Source organism: Stenella coeruleoalba, assembly GCF_951394435.1.
Source record: "Stenella coeruleoalba genome assembly, chromosome: 3".
Classification (NCBI taxonomy): domain Eukaryota; kingdom Metazoa; phylum Chordata; class Mammalia; order Artiodactyla; family Delphinidae; genus Stenella; species Stenella coeruleoalba.
This window is the reverse complement of record NC_137148.1, coordinates 54,452,544-54,476,070: the sequence shown is the minus strand read 5'-3', so window position 1 is coordinate 54,476,070 and position 23,527 is coordinate 54,452,544. Positions and strand designations below refer to the sequence as shown.

General features: G+C 40.6%; 1 protein-coding gene and 1 long non-coding RNA gene across 4 annotated transcripts in view; both read left to right on the top strand.

Moving 5' to 3' along the window:
• LOC307184593 overlaps nucleotides 1–20,695 on the top strand; it is a 417,717-nt gene extending 397,022 nt beyond the window's left edge. For all 3 annotated transcript variants that reach the window (XR_013827760.1, XR_013827761.1, XR_013827762.1), the window contains 2 exons: nucleotides 2,442–2,590; nucleotides 20,581–20,695. This is a non-coding gene — a long non-coding RNA (uncharacterized lncRNA). The remainder of the gene's footprint in view (nucleotides 1–2,441; nucleotides 2,591–20,580) is intronic.
• On the top strand, nucleotides 8,845–9,907 carry LOC307183974 (ras-related protein R-Ras2-like). The gene has a single exon (XM_079917204.1). It carries the CDS (start codon nucleotides 9,353–9,355, stop codon nucleotides 9,734–9,736), a length of 384 nt encoding a protein of 127 aa, XP_079773330.1. The 5' UTR covers nucleotides 8,845–9,352; the 3' UTR covers nucleotides 9,737–9,907.
• Nucleotides 20,696–23,527: the final 2,832 nt, after the last annotated feature.

The following is a 23,527-nucleotide window of genomic DNA, read 5'->3' as shown; positions in this document are numbered from 1 at the left end:
AGTAATGTGGTGAAACCAGAATGAAACAGTAACTCCAGAGTCTGTGCTGGAGACACAGCACAATATATAAGTTTCGCATCTTATACATTGGCTTTTGTGAATGTGGTAATAGTGGGCAAAAAGGTAGATAGCAACCTGAGGGGGAAAAAAACTCAAGAAATCTACTGAGAACCAAAACCATTTCCATCCCCACAGTCTACATTAACATAAGTTTTCTATTCCATGGGTCTTCTTCAGCATAAGTTTACTGTTCCAGAAAGCCCAAGAAGATGGCAATTACAAATGACTTTATCGTTCACTCCAAAGACCTCCCCAAAGACCCTTCAACTCATCTACTGAAAACATCAAAGAATAATTTTACATCAATTTGAGCATTTTCAAACCCCTCACCTCAAAATCTTCACCTTGCTATGTCCGTTAATCCTAAAAATTATATTGTGGGGCTTCCCTGGTGGTGCAGTGGTTGAGAGTCCGCCTGCCGATGCAGGGGACACAGGTTCGTGCCCCGGTCCGGTAAGATCCCACATGCGGAGTGGCTGGGCCCGTGAGCCATGGCCGCTGAGCCTGCGCGTCCGGAGCCTGTGCTCCGCAACAGGGGAGGCCATGACGGAGAGGCCCGCGTACCGCAAAAAAAAAAAATAAAAGATTATATTGTCCTCACCCAGCCCTAACCAGACCTCCCCACTCTCAAGATGAAAGACACACATTGAAGAAAACCATACTTCAAAATCTCGAAACTATTCCCAAGCTTGCCCTCCCTATTCTGAGCCTCTGCTAAGCCTGTTTGGTGAGATCTCTATTACCTGTAAAGCATTCGTTTCTTAACTGGGGCTGATTTTGCCTCCAAGAGGAAATGGAGCAATGTCTGGAGACATTTTTGATTGTCATGACTGGGGATGCTGCTGGCCTCTAAAGGGTCAGGGTCAGGATTGCTGCTAAACATCCTACAATGCCCAGGATGATCCCCGTCTTCTAACAAAGAATTATCCAGTATCAAAAGGTTATTTTGATAATATTTGGGGGAGCTAGAATTCAAACCACTAATTAGCAATGTCTAAATTCATTCTATATAGAAGTATCTCAAACTCTGAACCATTCTGGCTATGTTCTTATTCTCATTGCTATTCGTTTCCAGTATCCCTGCAGGTTAGTAAGCCCCAAATCCATGGTGCCCATCCTCAAGAATTTCATCCCGAGAGTCTATACTACAGACAAATACCTGACTTTCTTTTTTATGGGGCTTTCCATCTTCTAAGAAAAGATCACCTGGTGGTTCATTTATCTTTAATTTCTATACGTTGTATTCTGAATGAGCAGTTTGAATTGATGGACTTGAGACCGCAGTTTTTTAGGAGATATCCTTATCTGTCTTAATAACTAGAGTTTCTGAAGGTGTGAAAATGGCTTTAATGAACAGGAAGCTTGTGCTACTGAAACCAAACAGCACTAAATCATAGCATACTAAAAGTAATAGAGAATATGGAATACTGCCTTTGGAAATTAGAATTGAATTTTACCTTTTCTTCTAGATATTTCCACGGATAACAATATTTCCTTGGACATCAGTGTTTGAGTTATAAGATCAATTTGTAACTGAAAATATAAACAGTCTACCTTTCCTGCCTGTGGTGGGTAAAAGGAAAAAGCAACTATATATAGAAAGAGTTCAAACACTGATATCACTTAAGTCTTGAAATACTGTGCAATGATTTTCTGAAGGCAAGTAATGGGTTTTGAATCTTGGGGATTTAATGAAATTAAATATCAGCCCTCACTCTGGGCACAGAAGCCAGGACTTGTGTTGTTGGAATGAAGCCCGTGATGATCTCAGCCTGTGCAGAAATTACATTGATAAACCCACAGTGCCTTTGTATTAGGCAGCAATGTGTCTGTCACCAAGAACTTCACTGAATCTTCTGGGAGCTCTCAAGCCCATCATAGAAATATTGCCTATCTCAACACTTGTCACAGGAAGGACCCGGGAGGTTTTCCTTCTTTAAAATTTTGGGGTGATGAGAGTCTCGAGTCTTGTGGGGATCCACTCAGACCCCCAGAGTTGGTATAAAGATAATGTTAAAGACAAAACATTTTAGCTAAAGCAGAGGGGGAAAGAAATCTTATCTAAATGGCCCTTACCTGACCATGGCAGAGACTCCAGAGAAATACAACTGCTGTTAACCCCCTTCCCAGGGAGTTTCCTGCAAATGCAGCTGCCATGGAGACAGACTACCCATTCCCTTAGCATCAAAAAGTCCCATAGAACCTTCCCTACCTTCCCACTGAAGCCCTAATCGCCACCACCCCTCTGTTAAATTTGGTACATGAACCTGTTAATCCCTGGCTGTTGAATGAGTTCCTCATCACTGACTACTTCCACCTGCCTGCATAAGTAATCCTTGTCTTTTCTCCTGTTAATCTGTCTATTGTTGGTTAATTTGTAGGCCCTCAACCACTAGACATCAGTTGGAAGAAGAAAAGTTTTCCTTCTTCAACAGTTCAACAGTTTGGATGATAAGGACCGGATGGTAGGGGTGCCCTGCTCACCTAGAGACTGTAGCTGAGATCTTGGGACCTCTGACCAAGCTGACAGGTAAGTTTCCTTACCAGCCAGACTCCCAGGTCTCTCGGGGTCTGGTTGAGCAAAGGCAGTAAGAGCTTCTCTTTTTTTTTTTCTTTCCAGGGTTGAGATTAGCAGGAGAAAATACTTAACACGAACTAGTTCTTTGTATATTGTGACTCGGTTTTTTTTTTTTTTTTTTTTTTGCTGTGAAGATATTTTTATTTACTTTTTTTGAACTTTTGAATTTTATTTATTTTTTATACAGCAGGTTCTTATTAGTTATCCATTTTAGGCATATTAGTGTATACATGTCAATCCCAATCTCCCAGTTCATCCCACCACCACCACCACCACCACTTTACCCACTTGGTGTCCAAAGGTTCATCCTCTACATCTGTGTCTCTATTTCTGCCCTGCAAACCAGTTCATCTGTACCATTTTTCTAGTTTGAGTGCTCTTATTGTAGATCCTTTCCCTCCCAGGGATAGCCACTCTGTCCTATCTGTTCATCTTTGTGTGTCCTGAGAGCTTGGTTTGTATCTAGTAAGTGCATTCACTCTCTGGTTTTCTGTCTGCCCAGGGATGCAGATTTTTGGGTCTGTGTTCAGAAGAAGCCAAACATAGGTTGAGATCATGAGAATCTGTAGACTTCAGGACAAATATGTGAGCAGACTGGGCACCCCATTTGTGGCTGGTGTCCTGCTAACCATTACCAGCTCTTAGTGCGTTCATCTCAGTCTAGATAAAGGGTCTTAGTCCGTAAGGACCTTATCCTCTGTTTCCTCGTTGCCTTGCTTGTGCTGGGAAGTCCTATCCCAGTATCACCTGCCTGGTGTCAGACACAGATCAGAAGGTCTGTAACTGGAGGTGTCTCACTTTAAAACACACAAAAAAATTATTTTCTTTATTTTTTTGGCTGCATCAGGTCTTTGTTGCAGCATGTGGGATTGTGGCGTGTGGGTTTTCTCTCTCTAGTTGTGGCGCGCAGGCTCAGGGCGCATAGGCTCTGTAGTTGTGGCATGCGGGCTTAGTTGCCCTGTGGCATGTTGGATCTTAGGTACCAGACCAGGGATCGAACCCGTGTCCCCTGCATTGGAAAGTGGATTCTTTACCACCGAAACACCAGGGAAGTCCCGAGGTAGCTCACTTTTATGGGAAACTAGAGACACATGTTTTCACAAACACCACTCCCATCACCTGTGGCAAATGAGATACTTTGCTTTCTTTCTCTTTGGCTATTGTTGGGAGTGACTAAATTATGGGTCTTCATTTTCTGCACCCTTTTGGGGGGTTGCCTCTTGTGTCCATGGCTAAATCATTAAAAGGTCCATTGGTTTTGAGGCACATTTTAGAATACATATACGTTTGCAGATCCTAAGTCGTCAGTGGCTAGACAACAGATCTTTTGATTTGAAAAAGAGTTTATATTTGTAAGAATTTTTAGAGAACTCTCACCCTAAACAAATATCCTATTACCAATATGGAAAAATCAAACTGAAAGGAGGACATAAAGAAAGATCACAGCTAGCTTAAAAGTCTCCCTTAACAAAATTAAAGAACAGAAATCAAAATCTATATCCACCATAAACTCCCTCCTCCACCTCCCTGCTACAAATGGCCCACTTGGGCCTTTCCCCTGAAGGTTAATTGGGCTAAAGTGGAATGAAGTACTCGGAGGGAAGGAATACATCCTAAAGCCTTTGTTGAACGATTTATAAAAACATTCCAAAGACACAGAGCTCTAAATCCAGAAGCCCTGGAACATAGGAATCTTGGTTTCTGCCTTAATTGGAACTCTCTCTGATATACGTAAGAATTTCAAAATAATATAGTTGGATGGGTGGGCCAGCCCCTTAATATCACTATTGAGGCTGCCACTCAATTCTTTGAAGAATTAAAAATATCTGTCCTGGGCTTCCCTGGTGGCACAGTGGTTGAGAGTCCGCCTGCCGATGCAGGGGACACGGGTTCGTGCCCCGGTCCAGGAGGATCCCACATGCCGCGGAGCGGCTGGGCCCGTGAGCCATGGCCGCTAAGCCTGTGCGTCCGGAGCCTGTGGTCCGCAATGGGAGAGGCCGCAACAGTGAGAGGCCCGCGTACCGGAAAAAAAATTAAAAATCTGTCCTTATCTTACTAACCAAGTCTTTATAAAATCAGAAATATGGCTCTAGAAGTAACCCAAAGTACACCCATCTTTCTGACCAGTTCCAAAGCCTCCCCTATTCATCTCAAGATACTTGCTGATACTTTAAGAAGTCAGGATGTTGGAAAAGGGACTGACCTGAACTTAAGAAAAAGAGACACAAATAGTAATTACGCTAGGCCTCAGCCTCCTCAGTCCCGCTCCTCTGAAACCTCTTCGCAACTAGGCCTCAACCTGGGCCAATTAGAAACTACAGACTCTCAACACAAATAATTCTGCCCACCTACTACATCCCCCTCTCCCCCTCCCCCCTTAAAAATGCCTGTTTGCAAAGGCTCAGTGCTCCCAGACGAATTTACTGTTGTCCCAGCCAAAATCTGGTAATAGGCAAATATGCCCCTGAAAACGCTCTTAGAGCAGTTATTTTAAAAGGTTGCTTTCTTCCTCTCCCTCTTTGAGATGTAAATCTTCTACCACCCAGAACCATCTTCTCCAGGACCCGAGAGCCATCTCTTTAAAATGCAAACATCCAAGGAAATTAGGCTGGCTCTCAGCCTGAGGGGTCCCTTGCTTTTAATTGTACTATTGCTTTCTGTCATAAAATATAAGAAATTTATTTCTCCTCTTAATAAAAACCAATTAATATCCCCCTTTAATGAGCCCCCAGTGCTCTTTTCCTTAGCACTCCCCAGGCTTTAAAAAGTAACTTCTCGGGACTTCCCTGGTGGTCCAGCAGTTAAGACTCTGCGCTCCCAATGCAGGGGGCCCAGCTTCGATCCCTGGTCAGGGAACTAGATCCTGCACGCCGCAACTAAAAAGATCCTGCACGCGGCAACTAAGACCCGGCATGGCCCAACAAACAAACAAATAAATAAACAGTAACTTCTCAGGCCACTAAAACAACCACCTGAGTGAGACTGAACTACAGCCCCCACTGATTATACATCAAGGCAAAGAAATATTTTACCACAAATATTGGTAAAAAGCTTTAGCCCATAGGTTGAACAAATAACAACTCATTTCATCTGCTAGAAACATAGTCTGAATAAAAAGTGGGACAAAGACAAATACTAATTCTTACCTAAACTAATAAATTTTGGATTACTATGAAAGCTGTAAGGTCTCTATTTGTGTCTGCATGTATGCTTATGTCTGTCTATGTATGTAATATGTATATGTGGTATTTTCTTACCCCTGGATGGTATAGCCAAATTAATTTATAAAATTCCTTAAAAGAGCTCTACTTTAATTGGCTTAGAGAAAAATAAAAACATATAAATGAAATATTCCTAAAACTCAGAAATCTAAATTTTTTTTCAAATTCACATGATTTGGGTAAATCTTTAGTAAATAAGACTAGTTTAATATCATTTGTTTAATAATAAAAATAACTGTTTCTTCTGAGTTATCAGCATTATGATACAAACATATATTTTCAGACTACTTGGGTTTACTAATCAAATAAGCTATTATTTACTATATGTTTAAGATTATAAAACTTACAGATTTTATTTTTTTTATTGGAGTATAGTTGCTTTACAATGTTGTGTTAGTTTGTGTTGTACGGCAAAGTGAATCAGCCACACGTATACATATATCCCCTCTTTTTTGGATTTCCTTCCCATTTAGGTCACTACAGAGCACTGAGTAGAGTTCCCTGTGCTATACAGTCGGTTCTCATAAGTTATCTGTTTTATACGTAGTAGTGTATATATGTCAATCCGAATCTCCCAGTCCATCCCCCACCCCCCTTCCCCGCTTGGTATCCATACATTTGTTCTCTACGGCTGTGTCTCTATTTCTGCTTTGCAAACAAGTTCATCTATACCATTTTTCTAGATTCCACATATATGCGTTAATATACGATATTGGTTTTTCTCTTTCTGACTTACTTCACTCTGTATGACGGTCTCTAGGTCCATCCATGTCTCTGCAAATGGCACAATTTTGTTCCTTTTTATGGCTGAGTAGATTTTATTTTTTTTAAATTGAAGTATAGTTGATTTACAATGTTTTAGGTGTACAGCAAAGTGATTCAAAGATATATATATGTGTGTGTGTATATATATGTTCTTTTTCAGGCTCTTTTCCATTATAGGTTATTACAAGAAATTGAATATAGTTCCCTGTGCTATACAGTAGGTCCTTGTTATTTATCTATTTTATATATAGTAGTGTGTATCTGTTAATCCCAAATTCCTAATTTATCCCTCCCTCCTCCTCCCCTTTGGTAACCATAAGTTTGTTTTCTATGTCTGTAAATCTGTTTCTGTTTTGTAAATAAGTTCATTTATATCATTTTTTTAGATTCCACATATAAGTGATATCATATGATAGTCATCTTTATCTGACTTACTTCACTTAGTATGATAATCTCTGGGTCCATCCGTGTTGCTGCAAATAGCATTATTTCATTCTTTTTTATGGCTGAGCAATATTCCATTGTGTATATACACCGCATATTCTTTATCCATTCATCTGTAATGGGCACTTAGATTGTTTCCATGTCTCAGCTATTGTAAATTTTGCTGCTATGAACATTGTGGTGCATGTACCTTTTCGAATTAGAGTTTTCATCTTTTCTGGATATATGCCCAGGAATGGTATTCCAGAATCATATGGTAACTCTATTTTTAGTTTTTTAAGGAACCTCCATACTGTTCTCCATAGTGGCTGCACCATTATTCTCACCAACAGTGGAAGAGGGTTCCCTTTCCTCCACACCCTCTCCAGAATTTAGTATTTATAGACTTTTTGATAATGGCCATTCTGACTGGTGTGAGGTGATACCTCATGGTAGTTTTGATTTGCATTTCTCTGATAATTAGCAGTGTTGAGCATCTTTTCATATGCCTGCTGGTCATCTATATGTTTTCTTTGGGAAAATGTCTATTTAGGTCTTCTGCCCATATTTTTCTTTTGACTGAGTTATTTATTTTTTTGATAGTGAGCCATATAATATATGTGTTTTGGAAATTAATCCCTTGTTGGTCGCATTGTTTGCAAATATTTTCTACCATTCTGTAGGTTGTCTTTTCGTTTTGTTTATGGTTTCCTTTGTTGTGCAAAAGCTTTTAAGTTTAATTAAGCCCCATTTGTTTATTTTTGCTTTTGTTTCCATTACTCTAGGAGACAGATCCAAAAAAAATATGACTGCGATTTATGTCAGAGTGTTCTGCCTATATTCTCCTCTAGGAGTTTCATAGTATATGGCCTTACGTTTAGGTCCATTTTGAGTTTATTTTTGTATATGGTGTTAGAGAATGTTCTCATTTCATTCTTTTACATGTAGCTCTCCAGTGTTCTCAGCACCACTTATTGAAGAGACTGTCTTTTCTCCATTGTTTATTCTTGCCTCCTTTATCATAGATTAATTGACCATAGTGAGTGGGTTTATTTCTGGGCTTTCTATCCTGTTCCATTGATCTATGTGTCTGTTTTTGTGCCAGCACCATACAGTTTTGATTACTGTAGCTTTGTAGTATAGTCTGAAGTCAGGGAGCAAGATTCCTTAGAGATTTTATTTTAATCAAATTAAATCATTGCTCTTACAAATTTTATTTCAACAACAATTGTGTTTTATTATATGTCTGCTTAGAAGTACGTTCCAAAATCTTTTTGGTAACTTGAGACCTTAGAGTTATACAAAGTTAAATAATAGATATACATTAAATATCCATTAAATATCTAGATCATTTCCAAATAATATAAAATACTGAAACATTAATTACTAAACATAGCTTTAAGTTTATCTATTTTGACTACTTATTTATACAGGAAACTAAAGATATTTGGTTCTATGAACAAAAATGATATTTTTGTCATATTGAGAAATTGTACTTTGAGGGCAGCATAAGTCTCTAGAAACTGTGAGATGATGTATTGGTAAATTTGCTAATCTACAACACAATGCTGGTGGTCTATGACAGTTCACAATTGTCTACTTCCTAGTTTTCTCTGGGAAATAAAGGTTACTAAGGGTTCAAAATTATAATCAATATATGTAAATGAAGCTACTAGAAATAAATAAGGGTGAAGAAGAAAACTCTGAATGCAAAGTATTGCACATTGCACAAGGAGTGTAGGATTGTGTTTGTTAAGAAAAAGAAAAGAGTAATTCTGTCCAAAAGTAGTTGTTTAAAGATTGTTCCATTGGCACTGTGAAGACGTGTGCTGGAGTGCGACCCCCGGCCACTGAAGCCCCTCGCCGCTGTGGTCACCTCGCTTCTCTGCGCCTCGGTCGGGACCCAGGCAGCCCGGGCGCTGCGCTGCCACCCAGACGGGCCCTCCAGCAGCTCCTGGCGCCCGGGACCCCCGCCCGGCTGCTCGCCCGCGGCCCACCGGCCGCACAAGTCTCCGGAGCCGGGCCTAGGCCGGGCGGCGGCTCGGCGTGGCCGGGCTGGGCTCGGCGGCATCCACATGGCCGCCGCCGGCTGGCGGGACGGCTCCGGCCAAGAGAAGCACCGGCTCGTGGTAATCGGCGGGGGCGGCGCGGCAAGTTGGCGCTCACCATCCAGTTCACCCAGTCCTATTTTGTAACGGATTATGATCCAACCATCGAGGATTCCTACACAAAGCAGTGCGTGACAGATGACCGGGCAGCCCGGCTAGATATTCTGGATACAGCGGGACAAGAGGAGTTTGGAGCTATGAGAGAACAGTATATGAGAACTGGCGAGGGTTTCCTGTTGGTCTTTTCAGTCACAGATAGAGGCAGTTCTGAAGAAATCTATAAGTTTCAAAGACAGATTCTCAGAGTGAAGGATCGTGATGAGTTTCTAATGACTTTAATTGGTAATGAAGCAGATCTGGATCATCAGAGACAGGTAACGCAGGAAGAAGGACAGCAGTTAGCACGACAACTTAAGGTAACATATGTGAAGGCGTCAGCAAAGATTAGGATGAATGTAGATCAAGCTTTCCATGAGCTTGTCCGGGTTATAAGGAAATTTCAAGGGCAGGAATGTCCTCCTTCACCAGAACCAACACGGAAAGAAAACGACAAGAAAGGCTGCCACTGTGTCATTTTCTAAGAATCCCTTGAATTTTAGCTACAAACTGCCAGGAAAAGCCCTCATCTTCTCCCTCTCTCCTTACAGTTAACATCACGCCGGTACCTTTCTAGCCTTAGATAAATGATCACCGTGGTAGCCTTAGATAAATGATCACCGTGGTAGCCTTAGACCAAGAAGCTGGCTAATCCTTTCCATGAAGCTAATCCAATGGTCATTCAAGACAGATTTAAAGGAAACACTAAGGCTGCTTCAAAGATTAATTCCTTTAAAATGGATATCTATATATACAGACACATTCTTTTTTTAAGGGCTTACTTTTAATAAGGATGAATCAGCTTTGGAACCTAAGCTGTTTGCCAAGCTGAAGTCATAGGTTGTGAAATAACTTTTAACTTCTGGAATCATATCGCCTACTGTTACTCTAAATAGAAACATAGGGAGTTTTTTTTTAAATGTGAATTTTTGCCTATCTCTAAAAATTTTGATGTCAACTTTAGTTAACCTTAAATACACTAAATTGAATTCACAAAAGTGAGACATCTCAGACCTTTACTGATGCTATAGCCTTTGTTTTCCAGTGGCCAAAATACCAAAATGCCTATTGTATTTATAGGTTAAAAACTGCATGTAAAGCCTTTACTATTATTCCTAAAGATAATATTCTATGTGGCCAAATATTTGGACTCATTCTGGACTTAGGAATTTTAGTGTTCTTGGTTTTTTAATTTAACTCTTTTCACAGCCATGTTGAGAGTAAAAATAAATAATTTCTGTCTGTCTTCCTTTTCAAGTATTTCTGGGTAAGGGATTCAAAAAACTAAAACTGTTTTTGTTTATAACATAAAATATGGAATTGATCTTTCCAGGGTCAGAGATGATTAACGTTTTGCTATATACTTTTATACGTTATTTTCTTATCAAACTAGTTAACAAGTATTTTTGTATGTTTGTAAGCAAATATGCTCTCACAGCATACCTCGTGTATATGTAAAGATAAGTATTTAATTCTTACTGTTCACTTTTAGCTGACAAAGGAAAAAAAAGTGAAAACTACAGAAACTGTGGTAGAACCTTACATGCTGTTCTGGTCCTGGTTGTACCCACCTTTGGCCAGTCACATAGCTACTCAAGAAACCTTCCCAATAGAGTATGACAGGATGAGAATCTGAAATCACTTCCGATATCCCCTACTAGATACTGACTGCTATGTCAAGTAGTAAGTGGTAAAACGTTTAGTTGACAATTAGTATAACTGTGGGTGACTTCTGATTTTGTTTTTCATTCTGTGGATTGTGTTTAAACAATTCAAAGGTATGTTCCTGATTTTGAGATACTAAGTGGTATTGCAAGCTGTCACTTTATTGAATGCGTACAACAGTTGCACGAAGTTTATAAAGCATATCCTTGTATGCTAGAATTAAAATTGCTCTGTTATCACACACACACACACACACACACACACACACAAAAGATTGTTCCAGAAGAAAAAAGAAAAAAAAGAGAGACAAGGGGCTTCTCTGGTGGCGCAGTGGTTGAGAGTCTGCCTGCCGATGCAGGGGACGCGGGTTCGTGCCCCGGTCCGGGAAGATCCCATATGCTGCGGAGCGGCTGCGCCCGTGAGCCATGGCCGCTGAGCCTGCGCGTCCGGAGCCTGTGCTCCGCAACGGGAGAGGCCACAGCAGTGAGAGGCCCGCGTACCGCAAAAAAAAAAGACAAGACAGAATTTCTTGGATTACTGGTCTGTTCTTAATAAGAGATTGTAAAAGGTTCTCTTTACCTTTTAAGTCATCTACTTAGGAAGCAAAGATTCTGTGTCTTATTGGAATAATTTCCAGTACTTTAACCATGTTTTTGATTATTTAAGAAGACCAAGTCTTTCTTCTTAAATAAAAACTGACCTGTGATCCTATTTAATCAGGTGTTCAAACCTGCTGACGTTTTGGACAACTTCCCAAAATCAAATTCTAAATGAAGTCTTTTTGACCTGGAACTGACTTTGAGACTTTCCACGGGGTCCCTGGAAAATCTCAAAGGGTTTGTCCTCTCACCTTGTGAAAAGGGAGATGTTTAACTAATTAAGTTTATGTCATAATAAGTTAAGTTGCACGGAAGCACTGTCAAATGGGAAGAGGTGCTTAACCTTCCCTAGGTTATACTGGTGTGCCTAAATGTTATTGATATAAGTACTTCAGAAATTCTATGAAGTTCCTAGAAATTTGTTAATGCCCTCATTGTCTATGATATGTCCTGATAGAATGTTATCAGTCATAATTTCAGTTATTATCCTAAGAGAATATATGTCACAGAAACAACCAAATTTGTCAACTGCATTATTTTTTATAATGAATTCTCATCAAACTTTAACAGTGGCCGTTTTAAGTTTTTTGTCATTCACAGATAGTTATTCTGTTATTCTGATGCTTTCCTAAAAGCTCTTACAATCAGCTACAAGACGGAATACTTTGTCTTCAACAAAAGGGATGTCTCAGAGAACCACAGAAGGATCTATGACCTAAGGTACTCTGGGGTACAGGCTTCTGATGGCCTTGCTTAAATAAATTTGAGATCATACCACTAAGGATATCCAGAATTCTAGTGGTGAAGCTGATGACTTCACAAAACTGCTAAGCCAGTTTCAAGTGGGACAAGAATTATTATGTGGGACTGAATGAGCAAGTGAAAAATGATTAAAATTTTTATGGATTTTTTTGTTTATTTGTTTGGAATATCACTTGTTCTTAGATGTTTTGTTTTTCTGGATATAAGGAACCCCTTTTCTGTTTTCTCCTAAGCTATCTATAACTCACAACAATTAAGAAGATTATATCTTTGCAAACTGAAAAGAAACATTTATCTTTTTTTCCCTAACTGATCCCTCCAGAATTCAGAAACTCTTACTGAATATTTTTACTCTCATTGCAATATAGTTGCTTGCATAAGTTCAGTAAGAATCTGTTCTCTTTGTAACAGGACATAATTGAGAAAATTGGGTATATCACCAAGGCTTTAACTGGAATGTCATATTTGAGATTCATGTGCACAGAATCATCTATGACCAAACAGTTTTCAGGAATTAAGATTGCTTTATGAAGCCAATGTTTACAAAACCGTTCTGGAAAAACTGTCCTGGTACCTGGCTTACAGACTTCCCGGCCTTTATAGGTGAGTAGGGAAAGTCACTTTCTGGCAGGCCCAGGAACTTTAGGATATTTTGGGAAACTCAAGAAGAAAGGAAATCACCAAATCTATAAATACTGCAGATGAAGTCTGATAAGTTCATGGCTTGGCTTGCAAGCATCAAGAGGCATTTAAAAGTCCAATCTGAGATTCCTTATAAAAGTTCCAGCCAAGCAAACTTTAAAAGGCCTATATAGTCCAATTACCAATCTTGCTGCACTTATGTAAATGATCAGGCCAAATTTAATGAGAAAAGACATTTTGTAAACAAGAGGAATCTTGCTTTGATAATCTTTGCTCAAAATGGGGGTGATTGTAGGGGCGTCCATGGTGGCACAGTGGTTAAGAATGCCTGCCAATGCAGGGGACACGGGTTCGAGCCCTGGTCCGGGAAGATCCCACGTGCTGCGGAGCAACTAAGCCCGTGTGCCACAACTACTGAGCCTGTGCTCTAGAGCCTGTGATCCACAACTGCTGAGCCCACGTGCCACAACTACTGAAGCCCGTGTGCCTGGAGCCCGTGCTCTGCAGCAAGAGAAGCCACCAGAATGAGAAGCCCGCGCACCGCAACGAAGAGTAACCCCCGCTCACCGCAACTAGAGAAAGCCGCGCACGGGAACGAAGACCCAACGCAGCCAAAAATAAATAAATAAAATAAAATTTTTTTTTAATGGGGATGATTGTAGAAAGAAATTGTAGGTTTCAGTGGAAAATAATAACCTACCCTTGTATGTTACCAGATTTGAGTCCTGTTCGTTGTCTTAAAGCTACCTTTTCATCTCTGTGACTTCTACCTGCCATCTTACACGTTTTGTTGGTAATTAAATTTTTCTCTCACTCTCTTGACTTGGCATCACTGAGAACTAAAGCTGCCTTTTTCCTCAAGCCCTGCGAGCTGAAGCTGAAGTGCTATAACTTCAAAGGATTTATCACCACAACAGTATGGACCACTCAGGAAATTCACTGGAACACCTGCATCTTCCATGCTCTGCTCCGGGAAATAGCCATGGGTATAACACTGCCACTACCATCCTCACTAAAGGTGCTTCAAAATCCAACGTCTAGAAATCTTCTTGGTTGGCTGCCTTGTGGACTCAGAAACTGCTCCAACCATTCATCTTTGTTTTCTTCTCCCTTTGTGTATCTCTTTCCCTGCCACTTCTAATCCAAATCTCTTCCCATAGCCATCAACCTAGCCTCTTTTTTTTTGTTTTTAAACTTCTGAGGATGTTTCCGGTGAGGGAAATGTGGAGAACCGCTCAGAGCCCCCAGAGTTGATTTTAAAGTAAAAACATTTGAGCTAAAGAAGATACAGGAAGAAATCTTATCTCAAGTCCCTTTATCTGACACAAACATAGCTTTCAGAATATACAGCTGCCATGAACCTCCTTCCCTCCCCGCAACCATGGGTGTTTCCAATGTATTTAGGTGCCTGTATGGAGGCAGACTGCCCATAGCCATTAGCATCAAGAAGTCCCACAGAACCTTCCCTATCTTCCTGCTGAAGCCCTAACTACCACCATCACCACCCCTTCGTTAATTTGGCATATCAAGTTTTTATCCCAGTCTGTTGAGTGAGTTACCTGTTACTGAGTAGTTCTGTTGTGTAGGCTTAAGTAAACCTCATCTCTCTTCCTGTTAACCTATCCCTCGTCAGTTAATTTACAGGCCACCAACTACTGGACCCAAGTTGGAAGAAGAAAAGTTTCCCCCCAGCAGTCTCCTCCCTGCTGACTGCAATGGCTTGGTCCGTGATGAAAGCAGCATTCATTGCCATGACTACAAAATTATCTATTCCTATGCATATGTGTGCATATGGGCATGTGTATATTTACAGCGTTGGCAGCTCAGCAGGTTGTGACTAAACGTCCTTAGGAATTTCCATGGTGAGTCAAAGCTTATTGAAGTAGAAGCACTTCCCAGAAGATCAGAAATCTATCTTCACACCAAGCTCATTCCCCTGCTTGTTGCATCATCAAGCCAGGCAGCTTAAAATAAATCATCTATTAAAAGTGAACCAATTACCAAACTCACCTTCCAACACTTCCAACACTAGTTTTGGGAAACGGACTGAAGGACTCCTTCAATAGTAATTTGACTGTGCTCTCCCTGATGACATTGTCTTGGAATGTTGGTACACTTCTTTTGGCATATGCTTCAGGGGGAAGGTAGTTGTCTAAATTAATGACGAACTGGGTTCAACTCCCATCTCAACCATTTTGTAGCTTTGTAACCTTGAACAGTCCTTTAGCTTCTTTGAGGCTGCCTCAGTTTCCTTATTTGCAAGGTGGGGGAAATAAATCTTCACTTGAAAGAACTGGGGAGGGGATAAAATGAGATAAATGTATAGGCAGGTACTTAATTTTCTTCCTGGTTTCTTTAAAGTGCTTTTGAAATCACTTGGGACCTAGGATTAGTACTCTGTAGGCAATAGTGACATAGGTCTTCCCTACATTATAGCTTATACCCTAATCATTTACTTACTTTTCTTCACCTATTTCCCTGCTTCCCTTATTCCTGGAAAAAGACCATACATGCTTTCTGTGGACAGAAAACGCATTCAGTTTTTCCTATGGAAATCAAATTAAAAATTTTTAAAGGTAGAACATGTTTATTTTGGGTCGTTTTCTAAATAACAATAACAACAATAACAATAATAATAAATCTTTCCTGTTTAGTTTCATGAAGATTTCTAGATTTCTCTTTAGCTTGAATCTGGCGGGCATAAGCTGGTATGGAGTCTGGGTCCCCTCCTCTGTCCTTCTCTTGCGAGTATAAGTGTCATTATAGCCGGTTCTACCAGCCACGACCTGAGCCACCCTGAGTCTGGACTGAGTGCATTGGGCAGTAAGCGGTCCAAGATCTTTCTGGTCAGGGCTTGGCAGCATGAATGGAGGAGGGTGCCAGCATGGTTGCCAAGTGGATGGCTCATAGTTTCCATCTTTGTCTTTGTGGATGGCAGTCATGTGCTCCTTGTGGTGCCCAGTTGTGCAACCGACATCAGAGGCACTAAGCCAGAACGAGGGCCTAGGATGAGGTTTGCCTTCCTGATGGGCCTGGGCCTGAATAATCAGCTAAGGCAGGTTAGACGAAGGCTTGTTTGGGTGGATAGAATCAGGAACAGAGGCTGAGTGTGGTCACTGAAATGGCAGGAATGGGGGTCAGAATGAGAATGTTAGGCTGGTGTGGATTTTAGAGGTGTGGTCCTCAGATTAGGCTCAAAAGAGGGAATTTGAGGAGTCAGGTAAGGCCATGAAGACAATAACCAAGATCAGTCCAGATGCTTCCCCAGGGGCTTGTGGTGCCAATGGGAGCTTCCATTTACCAAAGTCTGGCTTAGAGTTCCTCTTGGCAGCTCCGCTATGGGGCAATCAATCTGTTTTCTCTGACACCCAGTTTGTGGTGGACATTGAAAAGAGGATCCTGGTTCCATTGGAGCAAAAGCTGAATATTCTTTGGGCCAGGGCCACTGAATCTTTCCAGATAAGCAGTGCTGTCTCCTAAGCTGAAATCCGAGGCAAAGACTAGGATTTTCTCTGTCCATTCACAAAACGTGGAGAAAGGTTCCTACCATGGGGCATCTAACCAGAGTCTTGATATGAGAAAATCAGTACCTTAGGAAATGCGTTTTTCAACTTCTATCTGTATCCGTGTGAGAGTGCTGTCTATGATGACTTTTAGGGAGTAATCACTGGGCTAGATCTACTATCAAGAAAATACATCTACTGCACTGAACACTTACCCTGCCTATAAGCCTTTCTATCCACGACATCTCAGAAAGGATAAACATTTTTTGTTAACAATAAGTAGGTATGACTGTCAGAGGTTATCAACAATTGTAAAAATCCTTTGAGGTCCCTTAATTAACTTATCAGTCCCAGATCTGGGGTTTTTTCTTGACCTGTGGCCGGTCCCTCAACCTGGTTTATGAAAACCCGAGGGATTGGCATAAAGTAGGGTAGGGGTATGAGAGGACATGAATGACGAGGGACCACTTCCATGAGATCCCCGACCCTCTGTTGATGGGGCACATGTCTCTCAGGGCTTCCTATACCTTCCAGAACTCTTTCCAGAACTTCTGCAACTCTCCTGAGTCTTCTGAGAATGCCTGGAAAGGAAAAGGTCCCTGGTCTAGGCAACAGGTGAGGGCCTTTCTTGTGGTAGAGATATGAGGTCAGGGAGCTTCTGTGACCTCTTTGGTAGTGATACCCACACATGGAGTAAAAATGAGGACTGTGGCATTGCAGGAATCAGGGCTCAGATGTTCTGGAAGAGAGCCATGTCTTCTCGGAAAGCCTCCTATCCTGACACTGAGGCAGCTGTCACTGACCGGACAGCCTTGGCCCAGCCTAATCCCAACCAGGTGTCTTTCCAGAGGAAGAGGCAGCCTTCCCGAATGACCACACCCTAGTTCCCTAAGGCTGCCAGGCTATCTGGGTTTTCCCTTGATTAACTTCCTTGAGACTCTAGAACACATTATATACGCTAAGTATATAAATTAGAAGTCTGCATGTGGTATCTTCTTCACTGGCAAATGAGGCCCTGGTCCTAGATACAGAAAAAAGAAAAATTGGCTTTACAGTACATCTCAAAAAGCAAAACAAAACAGAACAACTCAGACTAAAATGAATACACAAAAACTTTGGCTTCTTCAAGTTTTGCATGAAAATAAGAGACCTTGAAATTTTCAGCAGAAATGTCTTTGTACACATCAGAGCAAGATACAGGTGCTTGAAGCTTGTAATGAATACTGGAATATCTTCAGAATCAGAGGTAACATGCAATGTAGGGTGAAGGGGAATTTTCACATACCTCTGGACCATATGGAAATGATCTCATCTATCTGGATCATGTCCACCTACAAAGCACTTCTTAGATTGAATTATCCAGGTGATTGCTTTATCCTTCCAACATACTTTCCATGTACAAAAATATCTTAAATGAATACTAAACACTATGGCATTTTGTAAAATTGAACTTGAGCTCTCATAAGCATTTTGCAAATCTATAGTTTGACTTGTATTTCCTGGAATTTTTGATTTTTTGTAACATTGTTTTTAAAAAGATTCTCTCAGTGTTGATTTGTGTGGCTGGGCTCCCTTGGGAATAATCTGGCCTTCAGCAACTCCTCTCTCCACCCCCAGTAGGAGCTTGAATAATGACTGAGTGACAAAGTGTCCCATTCAGTTATTATTCAACTATATTAAATTGCTAAAGTTGGTCATTGGAGCATATCTTATTACAAAGGCAAAAGTTCAACATTTTTCCCTAGGCACAATAGGCTTGCACATTAAAAAACTTCTGGTCTGGTAAAGAATAAGATGTCAGGGCATGGAGCGTGCAGCAAATTAAACAGGGAAAGATGTATTAAACAAACCTGGGCAAAATTACCAGGCATTACCGTCAATATATTTACCAAACTCAGGCCTTCTATAAAGGGGTGCAAGAGATAAATTAGAAGGCATTCTTGAAAATACATCAGCGTTCCCAAGCTTTATTAAGCTTACACGATTAAAAAACTATCATTTAAGGGGGGAGGGATAAATTAGGAATTTGGGCGTAACATATACACACTACCATATACAAAATACATAACCAACAAGAACCTAGTGTAGAGCACAGAGAACTATACTCAATATTTTGTAATAACCTATAAGGGAAAAGAATCTGAAATATATATAACTGAATCACTTTGCTGTACACCTGAACCTAGCACAACATTGTAAATCAACTACATTTCAATTAAAAAAAAAACTATCATTTAAAGTCTTACACTAGGGACGAATATCTAGACAGTAAACGTTGATTGCTTATATTACTATAGATACTGTTTGTCCACTTGGATTAGTTGGTGCCCAGACAGTACTGATTATTAAATATTTTGAAATCTCGCCAGATTATATTGAAACCCATTTGGATCCATAGCCGTAGACTACTTACTGGAAGGATCATATGGGGTATGGCTGAAGGGTCTGATTTTTTCTAAAATGGCAAGTGAAGGAGCAGTTTTACCAAGATAGTAAGAACTTCAGGTACTTGCTTGAATGTGGTCACTCCAAGTTACTGCTTCAAAGAACAGGAAATGAGTGTTGTGGGAACTATAGAGACCACAGCCTATATGGTAGTATTCCTCAAAGGTGCATCTTCCTAAGACTCATTTGGGGCACTTATTTAAGAATATAGATTCCCAGATTCTTTCCCTGGGGTTTATGATTACTGTGTCTGGGGCAGGCTTAGTAATCATTATTTTTACTGTGTACCAATGATCCTCATGGCAAGGCAAATGAGGGAAACACAGTTCAACCAGCGATTCTCATTCATGATATTATCATTCATTCACTCATTCTTTTATTCAGTTCTTTAGCACTTACTATGGTATTTCTCGAAGTGACCCTGGATCCCCTACATCAAAATCATCTGGAGTATTTGACTGCAATCCAGATCTTGGGCTGCATCCCAAACCTACCGTATAAACATCTCCAGAGGTGGGATCCAGAAATCTGCATTTCATATGGGCATTCCAAGGGATTCTTATGTAATCAAGTTTGAGACTATTGTTGTGTGTCTGGCACATAGCATGTCTCTTCAAGTTGTCTGTTCCCAGTCAATAGGTAATAAGCACTTATTTAAAGACTTACTACTTATTTAAAGACTTACTAAGACAGCCATCAGTGAATGATGTATGTAGAAGTGATGTGAAGGGTGAGGGGAGAGAAGCAGTTCTTCCTGCTGTAAACTGGAAGTCTGCAAAGCTTGTAGGAGCAAGAAAAGGAAGCTCCCCTACATAGGCAGTGGCCAAGTTTGGGGAGATATGGAAAGCTGAGTGAGGCTCAGGCCCCTTCAGCCTCTGAAGCCTGTGGAAGGAGCCAACCGCACACCTGATTGGAGATGGCCATGCAAAGGTCCCACAATCCCAGGGTCAAGTGGTAGGGCACCTGTAAGAGCTCTCACTCAGAATTTCCTGCCAGAGCTAGAGCGCTGCAGGACATAAATATACTTTACTTTTCTCCTTTCTTCTCCCGTTTCCTTAGTTTTGTTTGTGGAATGGTAATGGAACTTGCCCAGGCATTGTTTCATTTTGACACCGTAACAAGGTCTGTTCTGAATTCACTTTCTCCATTAGAAGCCTGTGGAGGGACCATTGTTCCTGTGGACTTTTACTGATGGGCAATTGTGTTTAAAATAACTTGTCCAAAGCATGTCTGGAAAATAATAAGTAAGTTATTTTAAGTAAAATTTGCTTGATGATCCCAATTCTGATTTCTCTGACTGCTCATGTGGGGGGAAGTTCCAGCAAATGCCCTCTGGTTTTGAATGGTAAGAGTAATAATAACAATAATAGCGCAGCGCCCAGGAATTGCAGTACTGTGATATTGTGGTATTGTAGCTCTAGCGTGGAATTTGAAATAAAAAGATCTGAATGAACCTCATTTCCTCATCTATAAAATGGGAATAATGAGACCTGCCCTGGTTACCTCCCTGGATTGAAACTTGGTAAACTTTAAAGCTTTATCCAAACATTGGTTGTTGGTTTTAATAAGTTTTGGGTTAATACCTTGTCCCTCTCTAGCTTTAGCCGTCGCTGGAACACTTTTCGATAGTATGGGTCAGCCTAAAATAAAGCACTGAAAAAACATGGGAATTTGGGGTAAAGACGCTTACCATTGCAATTACCTCCATTACAGAGATAATTATCTGGACCAAGATATTATATTTGCTAAGGTCTGGCAAGGAGGAAGTATGATCCAAATAGCAAAGGTCCCAGTGACACATGAAAGGCACTTGGAAACTATGGTGCATTGTTCTGCTCTCCTGGAAGGCAAAACACTGCCAGGATGAAGACGGAGCCATTCCAAGTGAGTGATGAAATTTACTTTATTGACATTATCAATAAGGATGTATTTATGAGAAACAAACATGAAGTGTAGCTCACACTTACGGGATTTGACAGGTAAGCAAAGGGAAGTGGGTTGTCTGATCACGAGGCCTAAACCTTTGGGCTCACTTGGCATTGGTTTCGTGCCTGGTTAGCTATGTGATTTTGTAGGTAATAATCTTCCTTCATGGATCCTCAACTTGCCCATGCATAAAGTGGGCATAAAACTCTCCATTACACCTTATGAGAGCAAAGAAGATCATGTTTTTCACTGGAAGTAAAAAGGCCATACATATTTTATCATTATTAGGTAATGAACATTACTTCTTTCGTGAGGGTTTAAATCCAGAAAGATATTCGATAGAGTTAGAAAATCACAGAGTGGCACACAGGCTTCTGTTTAATATTTTGGCTTGTGTAATATGAATGTCTTCACTTTTGGTTTTCTGTTTTTCTTCTCTCTTAAGTAAGGGCATATATATCTACACTGTTGTTAGACCAACAAAAGAAAAAACATGCCTCTCTTCAGAACTGTAGATCAAAAGGAAGTTTTATCATTCCAAATCACCCCCTCTTTCTACTTCCTGGAATCTTGTGAGACAAAGGAAGACTTTTGTACATTAAATGTAAGTTCATAAAATAATTATGGCCCTGCCCTAAATTCATGCATATTATTACAGGGTGACGAATCATTGCTGGTTCTTGTAGCATTATTTTACTGGAAAAAAAAAGTTAATACATTGATTGTTGCAATTGCCAGGTTGACAAATCCAGAAAACAAAGAACTTTTCTTTTAGGATTAAATAGGAGTCATAGCATGTTTAAAGCAGAAGGAACCTCTAAAACCATCAGTTTATAGACGAGAAAGCTGTAAGAGTAATAATAAGAAAACTGTATTGAGTGTGTTTTCTGTGCTACATATGTACTAAGTTATTTGCATGCATTATTTCAGTTCATTCTCAAAACAATCCTCAGAAATAGGTGCTATTGCTAATGCCATATTAGAGGTAAGGAGACTGAAGTTTGAAGACAATAAGCTACTTGCTTAAGGTTCCTAGCTTGTTGATTCTCCTGAGCTGCCTTGATGTCTTATAATCAGAATACCACAGATCGGCGCCTTCAACAACTAAACTGTATTTCTCACAGCTCTGGAGAATGGTAAGTCTGAGAGCAAGATGCCAGACAATTTGGTGCCTGGTGAGAGCCTTTTTCCTGGTTTGCACATGGACACTTTCTTGCTGGGTCCTCACATGGTGGAGAGAGATCTCTTTTTTTTCCTTTTTCTTTTTGGCCATGATGGCTGGTACGTGGGATCTTAGTTCCCCAACCAGGGATAGAACCTGGGCCCCCGGTGGTGGAAGCAAGGACCGCCAGGGAGTTCCGAGAGATCTCTTCTTATAAGGGCCCTAATCCCATACAGGAAGGTTCCATCTTCATGACCTAATTATCTCACAAAGGCCTTACCTCCAAATATCATCACAATGGGGATTAGGCTTCAAAATGCACATGCGAATTTTGGTGGGACATAAACATTCAGTCCAAAGCAACTGATGAGAAGAATTGTTGATTCTTTTACATCATCAGTTGATTCATTTACATAATCAATTAACACTTATTGAGCACGTATTATGTGCCAAACACTGTTCTTGGCACTGGGGACACAAAGGTAACCAGCGAGATATGGTCCCATCTTTATGGTGTTTACAGAGCCGTAGGGGAGAGAGACATAAATCAGTTGTCACACAAATACATAACTGTAAACTAGGAAATGTAGTTTTAAAAGGAGAGTATAGTAGTTCTGAGAGCAGGAAAGCTTGTCTAGTCTGAGGAGTCAGAGGGGCTTCTCAGAGGACATGACTATTGAGCTGAGACCTGAAGGGTTTGTAAGAGTTGACTAGGGCAGTTAGAGGAATGTAAGAGTGTTTCAGGCTTGGGAAATGCCAAGTTCAAAGATCCTTGGCTGAAGCCGTTTGGGGGTGGGAGGAAGTGGAGAGATAGGACAGGTAGGCAGGAGCCAGATTATCCAGGGTCTTGAGAAATTTGGTCTTTATCATGAGAACAATGGCTTCCAGAATTATCCTCAACAAAGGTCACCAGTGACCTACTAGTTACCTAGTTTTACAGCCTTTCCCCAGTTTCCTTCCTCCCCAGTTGTCTGGGTCCCTGAGAGCAATGGCCTTGGGTCTCATGGTCCTGTAGTTTCCAGGTCCTCCAAGAACCTCAGGGCTCTGCTCCATTCCTCTTCTACCTCTTTAATGTAAGAGGAGGTACTATAAACTCTTTCATTTATTTAATTTATTGAAATATAGTTGATTTACAATGTTGTGTTAATTTTTGCTGCATAGCAAAGTGACTCAGTTATACCAACATACATTCTTTGTAAACTCTTTAAAAGTGTGGTGTGTGTGTATGTATCTTCTCAGTCTTCATATCTTGCTATTTTTACCAAACTCCCAAATCCTACGTGCTGAGGCCACTTAAATTCCTGGCACACAACTATTTTTTTTTTGAAAAATATGCTTGTCAAATATTTTGTTTTAGCCCATGTTCATTGAGATACCCTCAGTAATAGCTCCAAAACTTCTCTGCTATTAAGATCTCTCTTGGGTTGGGAAGGCATTCCCCCAACACCATCGCCCTCACTGACAAAAATCCTTCACCTATGGTCTGGCTGCTCAAATTCCCATTAGAGTTCCTGCCTTTAGACTAAAGCATTATCAAACATGTTAAGATAAATGAATAATCTGAAAACATGT

Coding starts and splice junctions, on each gene's coding strand:
- LOC307183974 (XM_079917204.1), top strand. CDS start 9,353: ATGAGAGAACAGTATATGAGAACTGGCGAGGGTTTCCTGTTGGTCTTT.